The sequence below is a fragment of the Meles meles genome, chromosome 3 (assembly GCF_922984935.1).
Source record: "Meles meles chromosome 3, mMelMel3.1 paternal haplotype, whole genome shotgun sequence".
NCBI classification, from domain to species: Eukaryota; Metazoa; Chordata; class Mammalia; order Carnivora; family Mustelidae; genus Meles; species Meles meles.
Window position 1 is genome coordinate 118,679,927 of NC_060068.1, and position 19,044 is coordinate 118,698,970.

The 19,044-nt window shown below is 59.1% G+C and overlaps 1 protein-coding gene across 3 annotated transcripts in view; it reads right to left on the minus strand.

Moving 5' to 3' along the window:
• Window positions 1-47: 47 nt before the first annotated feature.
• The window catches only part of UNC5A (unc-5 netrin receptor A), a 60,875-nt gene continuing 41,878 nt past the window's right edge, over window positions 48-19,044 (minus strand). The window contains exons 2-16 of one of the 3 annotated variants that reach the window (XM_045999399.1): window positions 15,697-15,918; window positions 10,386-10,529; window positions 10,021-10,124; window positions 9,694-9,874; window positions 8,851-9,018; window positions 8,118-8,282; window positions 6,901-7,089; window positions 6,493-6,795; window positions 3,656-3,743; window positions 3,238-3,406; window positions 2,845-3,078; window positions 2,559-2,708; window positions 2,314-2,478; window positions 1,462-1,640; window positions 48-1,219 (exon numbers count right to left, since the gene is read on the minus strand). In XM_045999399.1, the coding sequence (XP_045855355.1) occupies window positions 1,054-1,219; window positions 1,462-1,640; window positions 2,314-2,478; window positions 2,559-2,708; window positions 2,845-3,078; window positions 3,238-3,406; window positions 3,656-3,743; window positions 6,493-6,795; window positions 6,901-7,089; window positions 8,118-8,282; window positions 8,851-9,018; window positions 9,694-9,874; window positions 10,021-10,124; window positions 10,386-10,529; window positions 15,697-15,918 (2,627 nt within the window). In that variant the 3' untranslated portion in view covers window positions 48-1,053. Of the gene's footprint in view, window positions 1,220-1,461; window positions 1,641-2,313; window positions 2,479-2,558; window positions 2,709-2,844; window positions 3,079-3,237; window positions 3,407-3,655; window positions 3,744-6,492; window positions 6,796-6,900; window positions 7,090-8,117; window positions 8,283-8,850; window positions 9,019-9,693; window positions 9,875-10,020; window positions 10,125-10,385; window positions 10,530-12,629; window positions 12,738-15,696; window positions 15,919-19,044 lie in introns of those variants that run through there. The other 2 variants (XM_045999403.1, XM_045999402.1) reach the window with 2 other exon arrangements.

Below are 19,044 nucleotides of genomic sequence, written 5' to 3' on the forward strand. Positions count from 1 at the left end.
TTTCCCAGAGAGAAGTAGCACTCGGGTTAGCAATATATATATATAATTTATTTACATTCACGTCCGCTAAAATCCCTACGCGCCCCGGCGGCCGGGCAAGGCTGTGTACATAAGGCCAAGTGTAAGTGCGTGAAAGCACTTAAGACAGAGTCAGGGCACGAGCTTCACACAACAGGCCCCACATGGGGGAACCAGCCAGCCCCAGGAACGGGCACACCACGGCACGCACACTTGCCATTGTCCAGCCCGGGACTCCCATTGCATATTCACATGCCCTGTTGGGCAGGGCTCCTCCAGGCTGGGGGCAGGGGGAGGATCAGGGAGGAGCCGTTGGGTGTCCCTGGGTGGGTGGGAGAAGGGCAGCATGTGAGAGGCAGATGTGGACTGACACTGGGTGTGAGAGACGTGAGTGGCCTCTGGGTGTACAGCATGAGATGTGTGTGTGTGTGTGTGTGTGTGGTGGGTTGGCGGGGAGTATGTGAGATGAGCACACGAGACATGCATGGGCACATGCCCGCGTGGTGGTCGTACGCCTGAATCCAGGGGCCGCCCCTTGTCCAGCTGTGGCCCCCAGTCTCATAGGCTTGGAGCCAGGCCCCTCAGGTGTGCCCCTACCTGGCAGGCACAGAAATGTTTGCATAAGGTCCAGCTCAGGCAGGAGCTCTGGGGGCCATGTCCCGAGCCCAGCGTGTGCGTGTATGCCCGTGTGTATGCGGCCTCCTGGCCAGGGCAGGAGGAGAGGTAGCATCACACGCACATACACACACACAGATGGGCTGGGCCTGGCTTGGGCTCTAGTCACTGTCCACCCGGAGCCCCAGAGACTGGGGCAGGGTCAGAGCAGGTGGCAGTGCCAGCCTGGCCAGGCAGGCCTTGGAGGGGTGGAAGTGTGGGCACGGTCTGAAGGGCCAGTGTTAAGGGACAGTGTCTGCCAGGAGGGGGCCTGTCCACACAGCTCCCCCTGAGTAGGGGAAAGGGCCCCATCTGGCTTCTGCCCGTCCCTGGCGGGTGCCAAAGCTGGTGAGAATATAGGCGTTGTAGGCCTGGCTGGCCTCAGCACTCCGCCTCTGACACCGTGAAGAGGCCAGCGTCTGGCTGGCCCAGTCCGGCTACTGCTGCAGCCAGCTGGCTGAGGTTGCCATTGGGGAAGTGCCGCGCCTCCCACAGGTTGAGGATCATGGCTGTGGGGCTGGGCTTGGAGGCAAAGAAGCTGAGATGGCTGTGGAAGGGAGGGGACAGGAGCCAGTCAGCAGCCCTGCCTCACCCCAGGCTGTACCCTTCTTCTGCTTCTCAGCCCACCCAAGGGCAGGACCTCCCCTTGGCCAAGTGCACTGGATACCCTGGCTGCTGGTGATCAGGGTGCAAGCCCCACTGAGCTTCTTACCCACCCCACCCATCCTCTCCCGCCAGGAAGGACTGCAGGGGGCCTTTGCAGCCCCTCCCTGCCCATCTCCCACCCACCTGTCCAGGTGGAGTTTCTGGGCCAGAGTCCGCCAGTCAGCACCCCGGCTACAAGGCGGGTCGAGGCTGGTAATGATCTTCTGCCGAATGAGGAAGGGGATCTTGAAGGCACTGGGGCCCACTAGGGCTGGGACCCCCCCTTCACTCTCCAGAGCCAGCAGCTCAGCAAATCTTGTGTCCTGGAGGTGGGGGAGGGGAGGAGGTGCCTGTTAGAACTTTCATGGTCCAGGCCCATTGCCACCACCTGCTGGGGGAGCACCCAAACCACCACAGCATGGGAGTAGCATGGGTACTATTTCCTGGGCACCCCTGGTATGCCAGAGCTCTGCTCACTAGAGTTTAGAAGGTCTCAAGGCTCAGAGCTATGGTGACCTACCCAAAGTCTCACAGCCAGTGAGCAGAGGAGCTATCAAGCCTCATTCCCCTCTCCTCTCCCCATCATCCCTCCGCAAGTCACCCCTACTGATTACTCAGAACTCACTGTGCTCATCTCACTATCTTTGTCCTCCCCACTCAGTTCCCACTGCCAGAAGCCCCCTTTCCCTCATTACTCTGTTTCTTACTCATCCTTCAAGGCATTGTACAAAGTTCCTCCTCCTGGAAACCCCAAGGCCCCCAGGCTCTGTCTCTCCCTCCTGCTGCTCCCACATCCTCTCCAGTTTCCACCCCCAAGTCAGACTGCAATCGCATCTGTCTGCATCTGTCTGTTTGCATCTGCACCTCTCTCCCTGGAGACTTGGGGGAAGCTGCTAAGCAGTTTCTAGGAGGTGGTGGGCTTGGTGGCAGGATAGGCCCAGTGTGTATGGGTGGGGGAGGCACATTTCTGCAGTGCTGATGCCCCCTTCTGCCCACCTTGGTGATGTTAAAGTTGATATTGAAGCTCTGCCCATCGCCTTCCACCTGCCACACCCACACCTTGCAGGCCAGGTCACTGGTGCTGGAGCTGACGCGCTCCAAGGTGAAGGTGCAGTGCAGGTACTGCTGGGTGCCGTTCCAGATATGATAAAAGGGGATCTCCTGAGGGGGTGGGCAGAGAGGCTGAGTCAGGTGTGCCCAGCCTTGGGTGTGCCCACTCTAGGCACCCTGAGCAGCCTCACCTGGTAGCTGACGAGGAGCTTGCTCTTCCACAGGGAGCTGGGCACATCGTGGATGGACAAGCGCAGGTTGTGGTAACTGTCCTTGAAGTGCAGGACTCGAGGCTCCTGGATCAGCTGTCCCCCCAGCTGCTTCTCCAGCTGTACCACCTCCTGTAGCACACCCCAGGCGGTCAGCTGAGTCTGGGGCCCGGAGCACCCTTCCCCACTGCTGCCCCTCCCAGGAGGAGAGGCCCTCAGTGCCAGTGGTGGTGCGGCCTCCCTGTGGCAGGGTGGGGGCAGGGGGTACCTTGAGTGCGTCGTGGGTGTCATGTAGGCAGTAGACTCGGATGTTGTACTCGAGGGAGGTGCAGGCCACGGGGGCAAAGAGAAGCAGCTTGAGGCGCTTGGTCGCGGCCACACTGAGGGCCTCTCCCACCAGGGCAAAGCGGCCCAGTTGCTCAGTGAAGACATAGCAGGCGCCGGCCTCCAGCTGGCAGTAGTAGAGGTGGGAGGGTGCCTCCTCGCCCAGATGTAGCACATCCTGCAGGCAAGGGCCCGATAGGTCAGCTCATGGCCAAGTCCAACTGTGAGGGGTGGCCAGACTGAGGAGAGGGTGGCTCAAGGGCCAGGAGGGAAGCCCAGGCTCCACTCTGAACTCCTCAGTGCTCAGGTGGGTGGGCTCAGGGCCGTTCCTGCTCACCTCCCAGCTGCCCTCACAGGACTGCTTTTTGAGGCGCAGGCTCCAGCTCTCTGGGCAGGGCTCCCCACAGTGGTCCATGGCGAGGATGACCGGCCGGGTGAGCAGGACTCCAGGGGGCCCACAGCTAACGATGGGACTCAGCAGGGTCTGACAGCCAGCTAGGGGCAACCTCAAGTGGGAAAATATGGGTGGAGAGGGAAAGGTGTCAGTGGGCTGTCCTGGGAGTTGGCTGGGGCAGGGCAATTGGCACCCCAGGGTTGAGGCCCCAGGGCTGGGTGGAGCTTATGGACAGTTCTTCCCTGCCCTCCCCAGGGCTAGGCCAGACCAAGTCTGACAGTGGATGGGTAGGGGATGTCAAGGTGACTGAAGGCAGAGGGCAGGACCCACCCAGCCCTAGCAACAGGGCCCGCGCCCACACCTCACATCCTCTGGCTTGTGCAGCGTGAGGTAGATCTCGTAGATCTTTCCCCGGGGAATGGCATCTGGAGGAATGAGGAGGCTGATCCCTGTGACAAAGTAGGAGGAGGCCTGGGGTTTACCAGGGCTGAAAAGGCATCAAACACCCCTCTCTCCCAGCCCCTACAGGCACCTCCCTTTGAGGACTGACCAGTGCCAGCCTGGACTAGGGGACAGAGGTGCCACAGGGACTGCCAGGCTGTCCATCTACCCACACAGGCATGAAACAGAGTCCTAGTGACCCCAAGAGAGGCTAAGGGAACTCGGGTGGAAAAAGCATGCCTAGTTAGCCTGAGCACAGAAAGCTCTGGAACAAAAGGTGCTAGGTGTTCTGTACCTACCTGACCTATCGCCCAAAACACACTGGGTGGGGACAGGGCACTCCTGCTTAAAAACCTTCCCTGACTCCAGCATAGGCCCAGCTCCCTGGCCTAGCCCTTCACCTCTGGCCCGAGCTGCCTTTCCAGCAGCTTCCTCAGCCCAGCCTGTGCTGTATTCTTGGCTATTCTGAAGCCCCTCTCTTGAGCACACCTCTGCCTGGGTGCCCTGTCCTCCTGCTCTGCTCAAGCTTTCCTCCTCCTATCGGCCCTGGCCATCTTTGGGGATGGCCATTCTCAGCCACCATGACTTTGCTCCTCATTTGGTAGCGGCGCCTGCAGGTTGGGTAGGCCTTTAACAGTCTTGCTGGCCTTGGTAGCCCTCCCTGGTTTGGGAGTCACTGCACTCATGTCCTCTTGTCTGGTGGATTCAGCTCTTTGCAGTGACCTGCTTGGCAGCACCAGAAGGGACTGCTCAGTGAGGAGTGGCTGCCGGGGAGAGCCAGTGGGGCAGGGGCTGCAGAGTTCCTCTGAGGATGTCAAGGAGTTGTTCTGCTCTACCTTCCTGCTCTTTTGGGACAGGGGTGCCTACATCAGGAGGGACCTCGGAGGCACATGACTGGGGAGAGGAAGGAATTCTATGACTTTATCCCACCAAGTCCAAAGCTTGCATTTATGCTCCAGAGTGAAGTCTGAGGTGGGCTGGCTGGAGCCTCACCACTTCCTAGAAGCTGAAGCACAGGAGAGGGAAGGCACTGATGCCCTATTTACAGCTACTGCTCCCTTCACCAGCTCTGTGCTGCCTCCTGGTACTGGCTGCCAGTGCTGGTGACGGTCGCAGGGATCCATGTGTGGCTGCTCTCTGAGGCGGACGTATACATTCAGTAGATGCTCACATCTAGTGCTCAGGGCAGTGAGGAAAAACCAGGGGCCCTGTTCTCCTGAGGCACTCAGCCCGGGGGGGGGTGGGGCAGAAAGACAAGTGGAGCAAAGCGTGTTGGGGGGGGAAGCCCCCCTGCCCCAGGGGCAAGAAAGGCTGATGGTCTCTGTCACTGTGTGCCTGTCCCTTTCTAAGAGCTTGACATGGACCACCTCACCTCATCATTCTAGCAGCCCTGTGAGGAGGACAAGAGGCAGAGAGAGGGAGAGCTGCCAGGCCAACACCTGAATGAGAGCTAGCAGAGGAGTCAGTGAATGGGGGCAAAGGAACCATGTGTGCAAAGGGCAGCATGGTGTGCTTGGACTGCCGAGAGCCCACTGTGACTGCCGTGTGCACGAAAAAAGTGCAAAGGAGGGTAGAGGCTGCTGCATCTAGCTGGCAGGGGACAGAAAGATCACTGTGTCCTTGTTACGTGGGCTTTGTGTGGGGCATTGGGGAGCCCTGAAAAGGGCTCAAGAAAGGGAGGGACATGATTAAGTCTGGCTTCATTGGTGAGTGCTTGTTGCCTTGAACCAGATGAGAGGTAGGTATGGTGGCCTGAGCCAGAAAAGGCAGTGGGGAAGAGGCAAACCAGGAGCATTTGAGGAGGAAGAATGATGGGACTGGTGTGTGACTGACTAAAGCTGTTGTGGAGATGAGGGGGGCAAGTGAAAAAGAGTAGAAGGTCAAGGTGACCTCCAGTTTCTGGCTAGAGCAACTTGACTCTGTTGTCCCTGAGGTGGGGAAAGCCAGAAAGCAGGAGGTTCTGGGGGAGGGTGGGAGACAGTGCTGTTTTAGGCACCAGGAATCTGAGGTACTGTGAGACATCCAGATGGAGCTGCCCAGGAGGCAGCTGGGTGTATGATTCTGTCGCCCAGGAGAAATGTGGCTGGGGATGGAGGAGTGGGAGTGATCTGCACAGACATGGCGATTAAAGCCACGGAGTAGGCGAGATTGCTCTGCGAGAGGGTGCCAGGAGGGAGCTCTGAGGAACACCTACATTTAGGGCACAGGCACCAGGAGCAGCTGGAGAGGGGTAAGAAAATCAGGGGCAAGTGGGGTCATCTGAGCTGAGGGAGAAGAGACTTTCAGGGTGGGAACACCAGAGGCTGCTGTGCTTCCTCAAAAGAGGACTATGGAAAGGGTCTGTGGAGTCCCTATCGTGGACCCTGTCAGAAGGGTTTCCGTGAGAGGGCGGAGCAGCCCCCTGTCCGGGCACTTGTCCTCTGCAATCTCTCCATTAGTTCCACACTTGGGGCCGGCACCTGTCCTACCTCTGGGCCCAGGGCCCAACGCAGAGTCTGGTGCATGGGCTGGCTGGCTGTGCAAATGAATGGCTAGTAGTCCTGTGCCCTGAAGTAACAGAAGGGAGACACCCTGACCATGGCCTCAGTGTCATGACTGGATTCTCTCCAAAACTCTCTCCCCATTCTTTGGTGCCTGGCTCAGCACTTGGGGTAAGGGTGAGCAGCCCAGGACAAACATCAAGAGCTGTCCTGTCCTCCTCCACAAGGCTAGTTTTGCCCCGTAGAGCTCCCTGGGGCACCCTGGAGTCCTTCTCACCTGTATTAGGGATCATCAGCCGGCCCCCGAGGAAGTTGAAGGTCCCATAGGTCATGTTGCTGGTGCCACGGGGCAGGGAGCGGAAGTAGTTCTGGGTAGAAAGGCGGGAGACGAAGTCCTCGGCCTCAGAGGTGGGTGAGCTGTGGTGCAGTGTGTGGCGGCCACCACCCAGCGGGCTGAGCAGGTGCCCATTGGCGAGCTGGAACTTGGGGCTTGGCCCGTCCTGCCGGGGACACAGACTTCCCTGGCAGGTGGTGGTGGTGGTGCTGAGGTCTGGCTGGATGGTGAGCAGATGGGGATTGTCTGAAAGGGTAAAGACAGACTCAGGGGGTGGCACTGAGGTGACCTGTTGGGCAGTTCTTGGTGTGGAGGCCTGGCAGGAATGCTGGGAGTGAGGGGGCACCCCACCTGCTTTGCTGGGCTTGATGCTGACGGGCTGGAAGCCTGAGGTGAGGATGGATGAGTCAGCCACGTCCGAGTCCAGCCCTTCCTTCTTGCGGCAATAAACAAGGATGAGGACGAGCAGCAGCAGGAGGAGGCATACAGCCACAGCAATGAGGCCCACGTAGAGGGCCACGTCTTCGGGCCCGGAAGCAGCTGCGGGAAAGAGCGCGGCCTTGGGAGGGGCAGGGTGCAGGAGGCCGGGAAGGAGAGGTCAGCGGTCTACACCCCAGGAGGATGAGGTGCTCACTCCTTGGGCATCAGCACTAGCGGGGCTGCGAATGCTGGTGGCAGGGAGCATGGAGTCAGCATGTGTGCACCTCAGACCTGCATCTGCCACCACCTTGCTGTGTCACTCTGGGCAAATCACATCTCTCACTGCTCATTCAGTCTGAGGCTGCTGCTACTGAAGGATGGAGGAGGGGAGGAGAGGCTTTCCCAGGCAGCCCTAGTGGGCTGCTAGCCTGAACCTACTCTTCTGGGGCCCAGGGAAGCTGGGGCTGGCAAAAACTCCTGGGATCCCCAAAGTAGGGGCTCTACTTCCTGGAGGGGAGGGTCTGCTAATCTAATTCCTACCACGTCCCTGGGCCAGAAGCTGGGGTGCCAGGGCTTTTCTCCTGGTCTGCCTCCCCAGGCTGGAGGCAGGGCTGGGGTGGGGGTGATTGACTGCCTGGAGGAAGCTATATTGATTTTAGAAGGGCTTTGCATAATGGAAGAAATGTCCATCAGAAAGGAATTGACACAGATAATTAGGTTTTTAATTGAAAGAATGGGGGAGGGTGTGTTCTAGAGAAAAAAAAAATCCAACAGAGATCTTTAATTGTTAGTTATGGCCTTGTAATTAACAGGCCGCGCAAGCCGGGTGTCCCCATAGGACTCGTGTGTGCACTTGGGGGACCGCGTGGAGGTGAAATGGCAGGAGAGGAGGGGGATCCAGAAGCCTGGGGGACATGGGAAAGGTTCCCATGTATGCATGTTTCAGGAGTGGGGGCGGGGGAGGTACTGGGGATACACGGGCACATGTGTGGGTATATTAGTGATGGGGAGTTCCCAAGGGTCCTGAACTTTGGAGAGGCGGTACAGCCTGTGTCAGGGGACTGATTCCCTTAGCTGTCACCTCCCTGGGACTGGTCAGGGCCAATCCTGGCAAAATCAAGAGGACTCCTGGGGCAGAGTGGACTCACTGTGCACACAGAGGTCGCTGGTACAATTTCGGGTATCCAGATCAGCACCCCGACACTCCTCACCTCCATTGCGGGGTGCTGGGTCAGAACACTCACGACTCCGCCAGTGGGTGCAGTCGAGCCCACAGGCTGACCACTTGCTCCATGGGCTCCAGCTGCCATCCACTAGAGGAGACAGAGAGGGACAGAGAGGAGATGGTGTGGTCAGCCTGGGCAGCAGCCTAGGCAGTTCGCCAGTACGGCCCTGCTGGGCATCCAGACCTAGGTGCAATGCTGTGGTAAGGAGCACACCCTCTGGTGTCCGGCTGGCCTGAATGACGCATGCTAATGACGGGAGGCACGATGATGCCGGGCCTGCTTTACTCTATCCACGCTATGGGGCCGTCCTGGCCCTGGGGCAGCAAGGGCACTTGGTCCCATGATGACCTTGTGATTCCAGGCATAGGTGGTTCTGTAGCCTCAGGCGGTGCCCTGCGCCTGCCCCACACTGTCTGTATCTGTCCTGACTGTACCGTAGAGTCTGTGACTCAGCCCCTCTGCCAAGGCCTAGTCTGGACACAGACCAAGCCCTGCTTCCAACCACACTAAACCCCATCCCAGCCTTGGACTAGGCCTGGCCCTGCGTGTGGGTGGGTGGGATGGAGCCATGGGGGGCAGGCTGGTGGGCACAATGGAGCCAGGGCACGGAGATGGCGTGGTGAGGAGCGATGCGGGAGGCAGCGGCCGCTGGTACCTGGGCACAGGGTGGCGCAGGCTGTTTTCTGGACATTCTGCCCCTCACAGAAGGCACCCCCGTTGAGAGGCGCCGGGTTGGTGCAGCTCCGGCTCCGTTTCTGCCAGCCGCGCCCACAGCTGGCGCTGCAGACGGACCACTCGGTCCACGTCGACCACCCACCGTTCACTGGCCGGACAGAGAAGGACTGGGGTCAGGGAGCGGGGGCTTCCTCAGACACGCTGGCCCAGGGGCCAGGGCAGGAGGGCAGAGGGGCTGTGAGCTGGAAAGGGGTGGGCTGTGGCTGTGCTGGTAGAGAAGCCCTGGAGGGGAGCCCGTGCTAGTGCTCGCTAGCCCCCAGGGCCTGGCAGTACCGGCTCCACAGCCCCTTCTCCCAGCAGGCTCTGCAAGCGCCCAGGGCAGCCAGGCCTAGCTGCAGCTCCCATGCTCCTCCAGCCCAGACCCCAGTCTTTCACAAGGGCAACTCCGGCACCCGCCCCCTCTGCCTGCTCCTGGGGTGCCTGGAACACTCAACTTCCCACACCTGGGACACAGGAGCATGGGCTGTGGTCTGTTACTTTTCCTAGACTCCCATCCTGTGCCCTAATCTCCACTTGCACAATGTCCCTGGCCCACAGGTAACCCAAGGGAAGGTCTCACCACAGAGGACACCAACCTGTCCCACACCTCAGCCCAGTTATGCCCCTTGGCTCCCAGATAGCCACAGCAAGCCCTCTCCCTGTCCTTCCCAGGGAGGCCACAGCCTGGTCCACTGGGCCCTGGCTCCATGGGGAGCCACTCACACATCGTTGCCCATCTCCCTATGCCTGGGAGCCCCTCTGCCCCACCAGCACTGGGGCCCACCGTAGACGATGACAGCAGCTGAGGCGCTGCGGCGACGCGCTACGATGTTCTTGGCCACGCAGGTGTAGTTGGCCGTGTCGGCCAGGCGGGCCTGTCGCACCACCAGGCTGTGCTCCCTTGTGATGTACACATTGGGGTCCAGGGACGGGTCCACCAGGTCCTCGTTCCGGAGCCACTCCACCTGGGGGAGGGAGCCATGCCACTGCACTGCCCGCCCATGCTGGCCCTACCTGGAGCGAGAGTAGCCCCTGGGGGCGTCAGGGCAGGCGGGACCCAAGACCTGGGAGCCCTACCCACCTGTGGAGCGGGCACCAGAGCCCCTCTCACCTCAGCAGGGGGGATGCCCTCGGGTGGGCGGCAGGGCAGCACGATGCCCTGCTCCAGGGATACCTCCTTGGCCAGCGGCTCCTGCTCGAAGTTCTTGCGCAAATCTGGGAGAAGAGCAAAAATGTCCTCCAGCCTGAGTGTCTCATGGTGGCTCAGCCTCGCTGGCCCTGTCCCCTGGTCCCGCAGCGGCTGTGGCGCATGGCTAGAGAAAGTGCCAAGTGACTAGGGGGATACGGGAGTGGCTGGGGAGTGGAGAGAGGCACTTTCTCCACCATCTAGGCAGGACCTGAGGTTTTCTTAACAGACCCTTACCCTTGGTGATACCCTCCGTCCACCCCTGACAAAGGGCCAGGCCCTGGACTCACAGGCAATGCGGATGTAGGCCTTCTGACTCTTGGTGGTGCCTGAGGAGCTCCACGCCACACACTGGCACCAGTACTCCTCCAGCCCGAACACCTTCTCCACCTGCTGCCTCGAGACGTTGATGCGGACCTCCATGGCGGGCAGCCCTGGGGGCAGGGGCAGGGGCAGGAGGGGCGGGTAGCCAGAGTTCTGGTTGTGCCAAGCCTCATACAGTTCTTGCCGCCCAGATGTGTGGGGGTCTTTGGCTCAGAAGGGTTGAAGGCAACCCTTAGCCTGGAAGGAACTCTGGGGGAGCCCCAGGGCGTGCTTCATTTATATCTCCCGAAGGCCAGGAGCCAGTCCTTAGCACTTCCATTCACTGTACTTTGTTACCCAAGGCCTGTCTCCCTGCAGCCACAGAAATGTCTCTAAACTAATGGGCTTGCTGTTGTTTCAGAGACAACAGTACAGAGGCGTTTTGGGCTACAGAGGCTGGCCTTTAACGACCCCAGGCAGAAGGGGTGGGGCAGATAGGATAGCTCTGGGGCTTTTGTGGTTAAAAATGGTGAGGAAGGATCTGGTTGCTCTCCCTGGGGTTTAGCAGGTAGATTATGACATGTGATAATATAATAACAGCTATTAACAGTATAATTACAGCGATTATGTAGTATGATAATAGACCCCTGGGGCTTAGCCAGGGTTTCCCACATGCTGGCTTATTTTCTTCAATCTACTCCCTTGGATGGTATTGCTCCCACTCTATGGATAAGGAAACAGAGGCTTAGAGAGACGGTGATTTGCTGTAGCTGCTCAGGGCTGTCTGAATCCACAGTGCATTCAGGGGTCCCCCCCTGCCCATTTCACGGAGCAGCGGTGGGGGGGGTGAGAGGGCAGTCTGCAGAGACCCCGCTCAAGGACAGACTGAGCCCCTCTATCTTCTGCCATACCTGGACCCCGAAAATGGGACACCAAGGAGGCCAAATCCTCTGAGGACCCTGGACAGGAGATACTAGCCCTCTTCTAGTCCCCTGGCCTTTGGCCAAAACCAGTGTCCCCAGGAGTGAGACAAGACTGTTTCCAATTTCTCCTTCTCCTGACCCCAATTTCCCTCGGGTCACTGGCTTATCGGAAAAAGGGAGAGAGGCCGGGCAACCAATGTGTTTCCATTGTTAACAGAGAAATTCAATTAGGGCTGCATTGCAGGAGGGGGGGCAGCCCAGCTGAGTAGGCAGGCCGGGAGGCTGTTTTCCCTCTTAACTTCTTTAACATGTCTTTCCCTGACCCCTGCCCAGACCCCTCCACATGAGTCTCTCCAGCTCCCACACCGGGTCCCCAGATTTTTCCCCCTTGCCCATGCCCCCAGCAAGCTCTCACAGGAGACATGGAGGTGGAGGGGGGCGGTGTCCACCTCTGGCTGAGGTCATCATGGCTGAGCTCCCTCTGTTCTGGCCACTGCCTGCAACCCCTTTTCTCGAAGGTGAAAAATGTGTGTATTCTGTGGTGGTAGGGTGAGGGCTGAGAACACAGGGTCCGTCACAGGGTCTGTATACAGGAGAAGGGCCCTGGGCTCTAGCTACCTGACAAGCACAAGGAGCTGTGTATACACTTGGGGGTGGTGGCAGGGCCCTCCAGCTCTCAGCCTCTAGGGTTAGTTGTGAGAGACTTTTAGAACATTCTGAACCTGGTACCCTTCCTGAGTGGACAGGTCTGTGGATGGATGGACTACTGCATCCCCCATGGTGGTGGTGGGAGCTCAGGCAACTCAGTTTGGGGAGAACAGCACTAAATTTAAGCACTCCTATTTCTTTATCCCCATCTCCTCCCCTCTCTGTCCTGCCACTGCCACCCCCTCATCTCCTTCCTGCTGCCATGAATGAGGGCCAAGTTTGTCCACCATGTCCCAGATCCGGCAGCACCCTCGAGGCCCACAAGCTCCAGGAGGGTGGTGGATCCAGGAGGAGACCCAGACACTGCCCTGATGGTCCTCGATGTGAAGATGCTGCCTTCCTCCCTGCAGGTCACTGGGCAGATGCCGGGGAGGAAGGATGCAGTGTCCTTGCTGGCCCCGGAGTGTGTGGGGTGTGAGTGGGTGTGTAAATGCTGTGGGCACATGGGGAGGCCCCAGTGTGGATGTATTGAGTATTTTTGGGAGATGGAGGGTGAGGGGGGTTGGAGGTTGGGCTCTGAGGCCAAATTGCGGTTTAGATTCTCACTTTCTTATCAATCTGCTTCTAATAACCAGTTTGTTTGACACACAATAAAATTACCTTCCCAGGTGGGACTCCAAGGCTTGGTCTCTCTGATTTTGGGCTTTTATAGCATCAGCAGGTTTGGGTTTGAGGGTTTTCAGGCTTTGGTCCCTCCTCCTGGCCTTCTGGATGGGGAATGGGGACAAGTGAGGGGAAGAGAGGAATGCTGTCTCCTGGGGTGTCCACCCAGCCACCCACACAGAATGGGTGGAGCTGCAGATCTGCGCTGACCTAGGACTCCTCCATACCCGCCTGACAACAGAACGTTTCTGGGTCAGGGTTTTCGGTCTGAGTCCCTGCCTGGCACCACTCCCCACTGCAGTGCCCTCTGTTCCTGAGCAAGGGAAGCCTATCTCTTCTCAAAGCACTCAATGGTTTTGGGTTGAGAAATCAAGATCAATACAAAGTCAGATGTGCTGGCCATGGGACGCTTGAGTTTGTATGCTCAGGGCAGGAAAGGGCCGCGGTGATTATGGGAGGGATATGTCCCCACGAGCTCTGCTCTCCACCTGGTTTGAAGGGAGCAAGGCCAGAAGAGCCTGTTGGGGAGTTTGGGGTGGTGGGTCTTGGCATATGTGGCCCAGCCTGTGACTGCTATGCAGGCCCTGACCTGGGTCTCAGCCAAGCCTTGGATTCCAGACCTCCTGATGGCAGGAGACAAGGAGGGGTCTATGGGGAAGCCTGGAAGGGGAACCTGGGAGCAGCTGGAGACTGGCCTAGAGCCTTCAAACTTCTAAGAAGTTCCAGACAGGCCCTTAATGATACAAGAAGGCAGGTCTCTGACTATAGCTTCCTTCTCCTCATCTGTCCTCTCCCTGGGGGCTCTGTCAGTGGGAGGCCTCACTGTGCCCCAAAGTGGTGCTGGGCCCTGGGTGTGGGGTGGGAAGAGAAGAAAGGCCTGGAGCTGGGTTCACACAGGGTGCATGAGTTCTCATGGCTTCTCCCACCAACCTGCAAGGGGACCCTCCTCACTCCCATTTTGCAGATGAGGAAACCAAGGCCCAGGGCAGGGAGGGCAGACATCCCACCAGGCCCTAAAGTTGCAGAGGCAGGGAGGCTTCTGGTACCTCTGCTGGGGTCTGAAGGTGGGGTCCGAAGGTGGCGGATCATCTTGGGCACTAACCTAGGCCTGGCACAGGGTTAACCTCTGAGGACTGCAAGAAAGAAGCTGCAAGTAGCAGCTGTGTCTAGGCCCAGCCAGCGCAGGGCTCGGGCCGGGACAGGAACCACTTACTCGGAAGCCAACACCTGGCAGCAAGGAGGCCTGCCCCTGCTGACTTGAGCAGAAGAGAGTCAGGTGTGACTTCTAGGGACTGGAATGTTTGGTTGGAACCCTTTTGGGGCCCTGATGAGTCACAGCCATCTGTAAAACATGACAGGCTGGCTCTGAGGACCAAGTCACCCGCTGCTTAAACTCAAGGCTACTCACATCATGGTTACTGGGAGAGCTTCCAAGTTCTCCCAGGCAAGGCCCCGTCCCGCTGTCTCCTTCTGCCCAGCACCAACTTTCCAAGGTTCTGGTGTGGTCGCAACCCCATGTCCTGCTGCATGCCCCCCAGGGCCCCTTCTGTCCATACCTGGGTCTCTGCGTTTGGGTCTTGTGGCCCCTCAGCCTGGGAAATGCTCATTCCAGGAGGTTTTAAGACTCACGCTTAGAAATTACTCCTCATCTGGAATCTTTCCTGGGCTACCCAGACCCTCCTGCCTGGCAGCTTAGGCCACCCTTCTGGGCCTGAGGTTTCTTGCCTGCCTTGACATCAGCATGAATTGTCCTGGGCACGGCCAGCCTGTGCTCATCTCACACTGGTGGCCGCAGCCCCAAAAGTGTGTGCTGTGTGTCTCAGGACTCAGCCTGAGGGCTCCTCATACGTGGGGGCCTCACAGAGCGCCAGAGCGAAGGGAGAGGAAGTAAACTGGACTGGGGACCAGCTAGTGAGGAGGAAGGGAGGGTCGTCAGCTCCACCAGGCCTGCTCTTGGGGAGTGCTGGGACCCAGACAAGCGCTCTCACTCACATCCCAAAGCCCACACACTGCCTGAGGCCAGGGTAGGGGCACAGAATGGGGTACCCCATGGGAAGGGTACTTCCTGAGTCTGCCTGCGGTTCCTGGAACCCCTCCCTTCACATCTTTATTCAGTCTTATTGGTTCCCTCTCTTCTGTGTCTCTGGGTCTGCCCCTTCCATCAGTCCTCTCACCCTCATAGGCCCCAAATGTCACCCATAGCTCTGACCATGCCACTGGGCAGTTTGAAATCCCATGGGACAGTGACCCCACTCCAGAGGCTGATGGGCGAGTCTTCCAGATGGCACCACTGTTCCCTGTGCACACACCCCACCCTCCCTGCTGACCGTGAGCGGCACGCCAGCCTCTCTGACTCCAAGCCTTTGCTCATGCTGAGCCCCTTTTCTGGAATGCCATTCCCTTCTCCTCTTTCGGATTAGCTCTCAGAACCCCTTCATTTCCACGTCACCTCCTCTGAGGAGCCTCAGTCTGCTTTCCTCTTGCCACTATAGCCCCCAGGGCTCACTGAGAGCTCCCCGTGCCAACCACCTCTCTGCAGGAGTTGGGGCTCTCTGAGGGTGGTCCCTTGTCGCTGGCACAAAAGCGGGTGCTCAGGGAATGCGCAAATGAGTGAACGGGGCACGCAGATCAAACACTCACGGAGTATGAGGCCTGTGAGCTCTTCTGTCCTCTGGGAGCTACTCCCTCCCAACGCCCTCTCTTTGCTGGCACCTCTCGCCAGGCTGCCCCGGCCTAGCCCAGCCCTGTGCCCCTCCAACCGCAGCATCTGGGGGCCTTTGTAGGGGGTTCCCTTTTACTCACGCCCTCCCAAGTGGTCAGGTCTGGTGAGGGTGCAGCCTCCTAGTAAGGCCCTGGTGTACATACAGGAAGACCTAAGTGTGGGAGTCCTGCCTCTTCTGGGGAGCTTGGGTGGTGGGCAAGGGGCTGGTGACATCTTGGCCTCCTGCTCACAGGCGTGCAGCCAGAGGCGATCATAAGCCCCCCTCTGGGCCTCCATTTTCCCTGAGGTGGAGACTGGCTTCCCCTTCCCTGGGCCCTGCCTGGCCGCGGAGCCAGGACTCACCGCTGCCATCATCCGTGCTGCGCTCTATTACGTGGTCTAGCTGGCGGACCCACTCCCCGTTGCACTTGAAGAAGATCTGCGTGGCAGGCATGGCCCTGCACACCAGCAGCACCGGCTTGTTCTTGACGATGTACACATCCTCAGGCTCCACCAGGAAGTGGGGAAGCAGGTCTGGGTTGGCACCGGGGACCGGGTTGGCCACCGTAGCACTCTGCTGGGCACCTGCAGTGGGGGCAGAGTGGGAAGGTGAGCCGGGGCCACTGGCAGGCTTTCGGGGCCTGTGGGGGCTGCGTGCCCATTTAGGGGCTGGGGCTGGGCTCTGGGGGGCCAGGCTCCCACCTCCAGCCCAGCGATCCAGGCTACTGAATGCTCCCCTGAGCCTCAGTGTCCCCTCTGCCAAATGGGGAGAGCCCACCCACTCCGGAAGACTATGGAGAGCAGAAATGAGATGGGGGTAGGAGTCTCAGCACTTAGGGGGCCCTCCACAGACAACAGAAGTTAGGGCCTCCTATTACTCGGGTAGAAGTTCAGGGACCTGGGGAGGCAGGCCACCACCCTCAGAGGTCCAGGGAATACTGGAGGGAGAGGACCCCAGCAGGACAGGTGGGCAGGGTCCCTTCCTCCCATGTCCGGCATCTCTGGGGCCACTTCTGGGTTCATTTCCATTCCTGGCCCCTGGAAGCAGGGGGTGCTCAGAAAATAGCAGGTGAAAGAAGGAGGCGAAGGGGCAGCTGTGAGGGAGAATATGGGGGTTGCTGGTGGCCGTGCTATAGGAGAGGCCCAGGGGAGGGGTGGGTGGGGAGAGCCAGTGCTGCCAGGCAGGGTGGGAGCTAGAAGTGTGTGTCTGGGAGCCTGAGAGACCTAGGCTAGGTCCTGCCCCTTCAAGAAGACCCGAATACATGCTTTCTTCTAATTTTAACTGAAAACCACAAGCATCCACAAGTCATTTGTTGCTAATGACACAGGTAATTGGCTCTGAGCCTTTGGCGGAGGTCATCCCCCCTCCCCCACAGCAGTCTGACAGTCTGTTGGACCAGCAGGACCCCTGGGAGGGTGAAGTTGGGAGGGAGTGGGAAGATGAAGACGGGGTGCCCTCAGCCTCCAGCCAGTCGCCCACCAAACAGGCCCCTTACAGCCTGGCTTTTCCCTCAGGGCCACTGTGATTTCCCACAACCCACTCTCACAATCAACAGTGGCCTCTGGGCATAAAGAGGAAAGAACTTGGGCTTCAGAGACCAACGCAACTCTTTGCTAGTGGTGACCTTGACTGAATTAGCCATTCACCCATTAGTCATCTGTGACACCGAGGTCCCCTCCGTCCCTCAGGAGACTCTGGAGATCACTTACGTGGTTGGCCTCTTGGGTTTTCTACCATCTACCCTTTTGGGGGCAGTCCAAAACCCACAGTGGGCTTCTAACCCAAGAATGCCTGGCTCCCTCCCTGTGTGGAGGGCAGCCACACGGCCCTTTCCCTCCCGTTTGCACAGGGTCTCTCTTTCCAAGGTGGGAGTCTGTCCTCTCCACCCCCAGACTGTGATTTTGGGGAGGGGATCTGTGCCTGGTCCTGTGGGTGTCCTGGGCCAGCTCAGGTGAGCTGGGAATGCCAGCCAAGAGAGGCTGATACTTGGTGTGACTTCAGGCACACACCCCCCTACCGCGAGCCTGTCTCCTTGCCTGCCAGAGGGAGCACCCCACTCTTCGGGCAGCTGTGAGGAGGAGATGAGAAAAGGCACTGTGCCTGGCTCACACCAGGGCCTAGTGGTTTTGCATTTCTGAGGGCAAAGGAATGCCTCTCCCCTAACTCAGCAGCCATACAGAAATGTCTTTGAGGAAACTGAGGCACAGAGCCAGATGCCTTGCCCTCAGGTTGGGGTGGGGAGTCATGCCCTTGGGTGGGAGGGATGGGGGGGTGTGGAGGGTGTTTCTGACTCAGCCAGATGGCATCTGCAGCACAGCCATCAACCCCCACCCCCCTGCCGCCTCTCCCCAGCCTGTCTTTTCCTCTTTGAGCTCTCTTTGGCGTTTGGCCTGTGCACTTTCCTTCAGCTCCAAGACCAAGGCCAACTTGCCCAGGAAGCACACTTGCGGTTGGGGAAACAAAGCTTCCCCTTCTCCATCCTGCCTGCTCCAGGGCTCTGCCAGTGCCCCCTGGGGTCTGGTGGAGGCTGAGGAACGTGGGGGTGCAGGCAGAGGGGAGGAGAGGTCTAGACATCTTACAGATGGAAACTGAGCTCAAGGGTGAAGTCACAGCCCTCACACCCCCTGGCTCGGACCCTGGACTCAAAGAGTGTCCTGACCTTTGTTATTACACTTCCTCTTCACTGTCACTGGGTGGCCACTCGCCACTCCGCTAGGGAGGGCTGGGGCAGGTGCAGGCCTAAGGTGGGCACATGAACGGGAGTGTGGGCTCCTGCGTGCAGGCCTGGAGTAGGGAGCCAGCAGGCCTGGAGCCCCTCTAGACATGGTGTCTCCGCAGACCCCACGGCTGGCCAGAGAAGGGCCAAGCCTGACCACAGAGTGGGGCCTGGAGGGGTGGGGGGGCAGGAGTCAGCAGCTCCAGCGGGGGATGGGACCCCTCAGTGGCAGGTTCCAGGCTTCCCTGCACCTCACTTCACGGAGGCTGGAAGCAATGGCCGGTGCCTGCTCACTAGCTCAGGGCTGGAAAGGCAGGGGTCCCGGCCGGGAATACGGGCAGCGAGTGGCCCTTTAGCCACCCTATTGCTCGCGGCACCAAGCACTGCTCACGTCAGCTGCCTGCTGAACCCAGCACAATCCCTCATGTCTGCATTTAACTGCTAATGAAAAATAAATGTACTGTGACCAATAAGGGACATAGCTCACTTCTCCAGGGCCTCCGTCACGCCACGCTGGTGCGGCCTTACCCTCCTCACCCTGAGGGGAGGCATTTACGGGGTGGACCCGGGGGCAGCCTCCAGGCTGCAGCTATGCCCTCTACCAAGGACACTCTGAGGCTACCGTTAGGGGTAAATTCAGGTCCCACTGGATGTCCTCTTGGAGCTACTAGAGGCTTCGGGGGCGGCCGGAGTGGGCTTCTCCTCCTCTCTCCCTGAAGCCTGCCACCCCGTGGTCAGCACATGATTGGCCTGACCCCTCAATGTCCCCCTCGGGCTTCGGTCTCTCCCCCTCCATACTGCAAGCCACTAGAGTGAGCATCTCTGTCTTTGACTGAATCCTGTACTTGTCTAAAAAAAAAAGACAACACCAAACAGTCCATGCTCCTGGCCCAGTGACAGGTGATCCTTCCCACAGGGCCCAAGCTCTCTAGTTTGCCACAGTCCCCACCACTCCCTATTGTCCTGCTCCTGGACTGCCTCTTCTGCTTTCTAC